The sequence below is a fragment of the Nansenia antarctica genome (assembly GCF_963989245.1).
Source record: "Nansenia antarctica genome assembly, contig: SCAFFOLD_232, whole genome shotgun sequence".
Taxonomy (NCBI): domain Eukaryota; kingdom Metazoa; phylum Chordata; class Actinopteri; order Argentiniformes; family Microstomatidae; genus Nansenia; species Nansenia antarctica.
The window spans coordinates 57,214-63,213 of record NW_027662616.1 but is presented as its reverse complement, the minus strand read 5'-3'; the positions used below and the strand labels follow the sequence as shown (position 1 = coordinate 63,213).

Genomic DNA, 6,000 nt, shown 5'->3' with positions numbered 1-6,000 from the left:
GGAACTGGGGAACTTTTTTGGGGAAATGACTCTGTTGTATATTGGAAAAAGTTGACCGGGACTAAATTGGATAAACCACGTACATAGTACCCTTCAGTCCCTTCCTAGGCTACAATTATTATCATTAATGTGTTGGTACAATTACAAACCCCATAATAATCTCTCCAGAAGTGTCAGAGATTTAATCCAAACCGTGGAGACAGAGAGGAGAGATCATCATCGGCGCTATTAAAACAAACTGGATACAAAATGGCGGCGTCCTCCGTGGGACGTGGGTCGCTCTCTCACTGTGGGTTCTATGTTCTGGTTCTGTCCCTGGAACTGTTCATCAGTCCCGGGTCAACCTCAGATCTGCCCTGTGCACAGAATTGTACATGCACAAGAGATTCTGTGGACTGTAGCAATCTGGATCTGACAGATTTGACACCCCTGGACCTGCCAGTTCGGACAGTCTCCCTGTAAGTATTTTATTATAAGCCTCCAATCTCTCTATCAATTGATATGCCACTATATCATATTATATCACACACACACACACACACACACACACACACACACACACACACACACACACACACACACACACACACACACACACACACACACACACACACACACACACACACACACACACACACACACACACACACACACACACACAATAAGCCTCCAATCTCCCTATCAATTGATCCACTATATCTGGATCAGAGCTCTGCAACAATGTTGGTCAATGCAAGTGACACACTGATGCACTTTGGTGAGTCTTTGATGGTCAAAACATAAAGCAACATGTTTGCAATACGCACTTATGAAGTTCTGTCTTTTGATTTCATCATTTCCAACTTCATTTGGAGCCACACATTTAAGACACTGCAGGACAACTGTAGCCTAGATGATGTCCAAAGATTCATTAAGTTGGACAGTTGTGTTATCAGGGTCAGTCTCATTGACATGTCTTTAGAAAGACTAGTTAGTTAGAGTTAGTTGCGTTAAACATTTGAGGAATTATTTGTTGTCAACACCAAATGAAACATGAAAATCTGGAGTTGTATAAAAGGTAAAAAAGTGGAACCGTGTGTGAGAGATGTATTGGGTGTCAGACAAATCGATGCTTCATGACACTAATAATCCATCTGCCATATTTATGAATTAATGTGACTTCATCTGTAGTTTGTACAGAACATTGTGTCAAGACAATTTTGTAGCTGTTAGATGTTTGTCAAAGACCAGAACAGTAAATCCTTTAGTGGTCAATGGGGCAATTTGTTTCCCCAGGGAATTCAAACTTCATCTCCAACAACACTTAATTCAGTGAGATTTATCACAGGTATTAGCGCTTAATCCCCAATTTGGTTCTGTCAGCCCACGGGCCCACAAATTAGATTTCTGTTAAACGATGGAGAATTTTCAAGACAACATTGGCCACAATAGGGACGCTGTCTTGCCGGTTCGTTTAGGAAATGAACCAATTTAGAAACATTTTCAAGGCATTTCTCTTGCATTTCAGAGAAGTTCACTCTTCCTCCCCTTGAATGACAGTTTGTTTTTGAAACAACACTACTTTCTTCCCTCTCAATCAACATTTTGGCTTGGCCAGCGTTATAGGACCACTGCTCCGATGGAAATTGTGTGTGTTTGTGTGTGAGAGAGAGAGACAGAGAGAGAGAGAGAGAGAGAGAGAAAGATACTTTTTTTAGGGGGTTAAATACCGAAGGCCCCTGGACAGTGGCGGACTCATGCTGTTTGAAGGGCAGGGGGGGCGAAAAGAAAAAAAGGGCATCTACTGCACAACATGGGACCCCGTCAGTGCACATGGTCAAATGGTCATCCTCTAATTTTGCCACTCAAAAGGGCACTTTAGTGCGACGTTTTTCAACTGTGGGGGGGCACATGGTCATGTTTAGACCATTGGAGGGGCACCAATAGGGCACACCCTCTCATTTTTCGCCACTCAAAAGGGCATTTTTGCCACTCAAAAGGGCACATAAGACAGACGTTTTTCAACCGTGGGGGCACCAGGAGGGGCGGTCGCCCCCCCTGCCCCCCCCCCCCCCCCCCTGAGTCCGCCAGTGCCCCTGGACTTCTCAGGCTCCCAGGTTCCTGTGTGAGGCAGTTTGTCTTCCCCGGGGGAAGTGAGGAATGCAACTTTTAAAATGTCCTCTAAAACATGAATAACGAGGCCTGTGCCCAGGTAGCGTTAGACCCTTTAAGCACCACTTCGCCAAGTTCAAGTGCTGTTTATGGTGGACTATAAGACACACACACACACACACACCTCCTCCTCACTTTGATTAGGCCTACTACACACAAGTAGGACAAGTGTGCGATCTTAATATGGTCGACATCAAACATTTGTAGCACAATTCGTGTCTGCATCTATAGGTCATGTCTAGATCCAATGCTATCCCTGTTATCTGTATAGCCTATGTGCCTTATCGGTCAAGATTTAAAGACCCGCAATCTTGTTGTTTTCAAAGGGAATGGTTTTATTACGTCGAATTACCTTTAAAACACCTGGGCTAAATATTCCCTCGTCACTTTAGATTGTTTCCCTTTTGTCGGCAGATATAGCCTACCACAAAGGGTAGAGAGCTGCTTTCTTCTCTTGTTTGTAAAAGTCCCAGATAAGTAGATGATTACTGTTAACCACCTGAGACAGGGATTTTCAATTGAGCCTGTCTGCGCTGTCCAGTTCGTCTGAGTCGTTTGGAAGGAATAGGCACTTGAATGTTGAGAATAGAATATTTCCGTCTGTGAATTGACTGTTTACAAAGTGTGTCATATGTGTGTGTGTGTGTTGGGGAGATGGAGTATTCGGGCACAGAGAAACTACATTCAGTCTCGAATTAATAATAATATTTTTTTGGGCACTTCAAAAGCCCGGGAATTGAAACTTTACTGTGTACATTCAGGGAGAGAAGTTGAATTAAATTGAGCAGTAAGTGCAGACAGGTTGCTGTACAGCTGGGGCTACCTCCTTAATTTATGATCAAACACTTTTTCATTTCCCACGCATAAGTCCCATGCCATGGCAAAGACAGGAGCGAATCGCTGACACTATCAGTTATATCTTAATCAGGAATCAAATCAAATCAAATCAAATCAAATTTTATTTGTATAGCGCATTTCTTACAAGATGCAACTCAATGCGCTTCACACAATGAAAATGTTCAGTCAATCAGTCAATCAATCAATCAATACTGACAGAGCCGCGAGCAGGCAAAAGTAAAAAACCTGTATACTATGTAGCCAGGAAAAATTCCCTTGCAGCCCTCTACCAATAGAGCGACTACTAGCCAGTTTGCTTACCAGTACCCAGCGGTCCCCCAGGGGAGGCCAAGGACCACTGGCACAAAGCAAGCAAGCAAGGGCAAAAACCTGTACACCATGTATCCAGGAAAAATTCCTTGCATATTAGGAATCAGGATTAGAATATTGTGTTAGGAACTATAGTAAACATCTTACTAGCTTATATTTGTCAGTGGTCTAAACACAAACTAGCAGTGTTATAGGGCCTACTTAATTCTGTTTCTAATGATACTACGGCTAATATCCAGTCAGATCCTTTCATTTCTGAGTCACTGAGTGTGGAGGACTGTGTAATCAGGGCATGCTGAGTTTCACACCAGATCTGTTTGTCTCTCTGTACCTCCGGGAGCCCGTGCCAAGTGAATTAGTTGGGGGGGAATAAACTGTCCCTGTTATGTTTAGCCCTGGGTGGAAGCGGCGGCGGCGGCGGTGGTGGGTCAGCGCGGTGGCTGCTGGGCGGACATTACTGTTGGGTGTCAATAAAAACAGCCTCTGTATGTCGGCTGCTCCCACAGTGAGAGACACTGCTGATTCTGCTTAAGCATTGCGTTCACGTCCACCTGCTGAATGTTGTCGGTTAAGAGGAGGGAGAGGTTGTCTACTCCTGTGGAGTTATTTTGTGGGGTGGGGGTACCTTTTAAAAATATGCAAAAATGTAGGCCTACAATATTACAGGTTCATGTTACAATCACACAAGACGTCAGTAAAGTTATCCCTTTTTAAACAGATCTCCTACTCTGAAAAAAGAGTGAATGTGGTCTTATGTCATTGTTGTTGTTGTGTTGCGGTTTTATACGAGTCTGTATATTGTAAGAGCGGTAGTTTGATGTTGCTGGGGGAAGGCTGGGTAGAGACTAGGTGCTCATCTACAGTTTAACGCATCAGTACTGGTAAGAGTTGTCTGAGGGAAACCCTCTGGACACGGCCCTGTGTGAAAAATGCAGCCATAATGCCTTCCAGTTGTCAAAATAGTTTCTCTGTTCTGCCCTGTTTTAACAGCTCCCCTGTGACATCGCAGCCTTGATGGGGATAGTAGGAAACAAGTGGGTGTTGGCATATCCAGCCAGAGTAAAAGCAAAGAGAAGATTGAGCGAACAGGGAGAGATGATGAGGGATTGAAAGATGGGGAGAATTGGAGGGAGTGACGACGACTACTCGGGTTATGTCGGGAGAATACAGATGTTAGATAAGTGATGTAGCAAATTTGAGCTCGCAATATGAGGTTCGGATGAGAGACAAAGACGTTACGATTGGTGCATTGTGATGTATGCATACAAGACTGTTAACAGGCTACCTAGTAAAATGCTTTTTTTATCCTTATTGATTGGTGACAAGCCTAATAACATCCAACCGACGCTCCCTCTCACTCAGTCAGATATTCTCTCTCAGGAGTGGTGGCTTATTGTGTTGGTGGCCATGGTAATGTGTATAAATAGGGTTTTTGCCTGCAGTGCCATCCCCTGTAATGGGTTTTGCAAGTAAATAAAAGGCATGAGCATTATTAACGTTGGTTTCGATTGCCGTGGTTGGGTAGAGACAAAGCAGAGACCCTAGCCGTCTGCGAGAGAGCTTTCCTGCTTTCCTGCTTTCCTGCTTTCCTGCTTTTCACTTCATTTTCTCTGCTGAGGACCTTTCTCTCCGCTGAGGTTCCCCCCCCCCCCCTAAATGATCCCACAGAGGGTTAGAGGCAAACTTAAGGTATGGGGGTGTCTTTTTCTCAGTCAAAGCAGTGGCACCCCAATATAGGCTACCCTCATCAGAATCAGAATGACTTTATTCGCCAAGTAGGTTTTCACATACGTAAGGAATTTGCTGTGGTAGATCATGGGGAAGAAAGATGTTGCCTAATCCCTTCACAAACCATCTTTTTCCCAGAGTGGTTTTCTAAACGGACAGGCTGTAACTCTCTTCCCGACAGGAAAACACTGGACTGTAGTATTCAATGTGACAGACTTTTCAGTTCCATCTGGTTCTGCGTCACAAGCCTCCCCCCTTAAAAACTGGTAATGCAGTTGCATCGGTAAACACACCCCTCCCATTGGTTGGTTTTGGCTTCTGCCCACAGGAAATGGGGTCTGTTTGGTGGTTTCCTGACAGGGTCTGGTGGCTCCTCTGGTTATAGGGGGGCAGATCACCTGGCCTGGGGGGCTCTGGGGTGGGAGGGTGGGGTGGTGGTGGTGGGGAGGAAGGAAGGAGAGGTTTCCGTCGGCTGCCTGGAAGTGTTTTGTCAATGTCACAGTCTGCTGCTTTGTGGGTTCCTCTGGGTAAAAAAGCTCTGCGGTGGCACCCGACCTCGGCCACAAGCACCTACATATTACTACGTTGAAGAGAAGAGGGTGCAACTTTCATTTCTAGTTTCAAAGTTTCGACTTCCACATATGTGGGTAGCTCTTTCCCTATTGTGGTGTTGGGGTTAGGGTGTATTCTTCTTTTTTATTGTTATTTGATAACCCAATCAACCAGAACCAACATACCAACAAAGTAAAGCAATAGAGTAAAACCACGCTATGGGAAATGGTTGTGTTTTTTTTGCAGTAACAATGACGTTTTGACAGCACCCATTATTACCACATTGGCCATGATGACTGACTTTCACATTTTAGCAGCTAGCGGCGACACAACAGCAGCAGCAGTTTGTAGCGCCGAGGCCCGTTGTGGTTTCAAGGGCATGTCTTTGTAAGCAGTCTGGTA

The 6,000-nt window shown here is 44.8% G+C and overlaps 1 protein-coding gene across 1 annotated transcript in view; it reads left to right on the top strand.

The window, feature by feature from the left end:
- Positions 1 to 249: 249 nt before the first annotated feature.
- LOC308175545 (leucine-rich repeats and immunoglobulin-like domains protein 1) overlaps positions 250 to 6,000 on the top strand; it is a gene marked incomplete at both ends in the record, with an annotated part of 56,554 nt that continues 50,803 nt past the window's right edge. The window contains one exon of the mRNA XM_080551195.1: positions 250 to 458. Coding sequence (XP_080407321.1) covers positions 250 to 458 — 209 coding nt within the window. The remainder of the gene's footprint in view (positions 459 to 6,000) is intronic.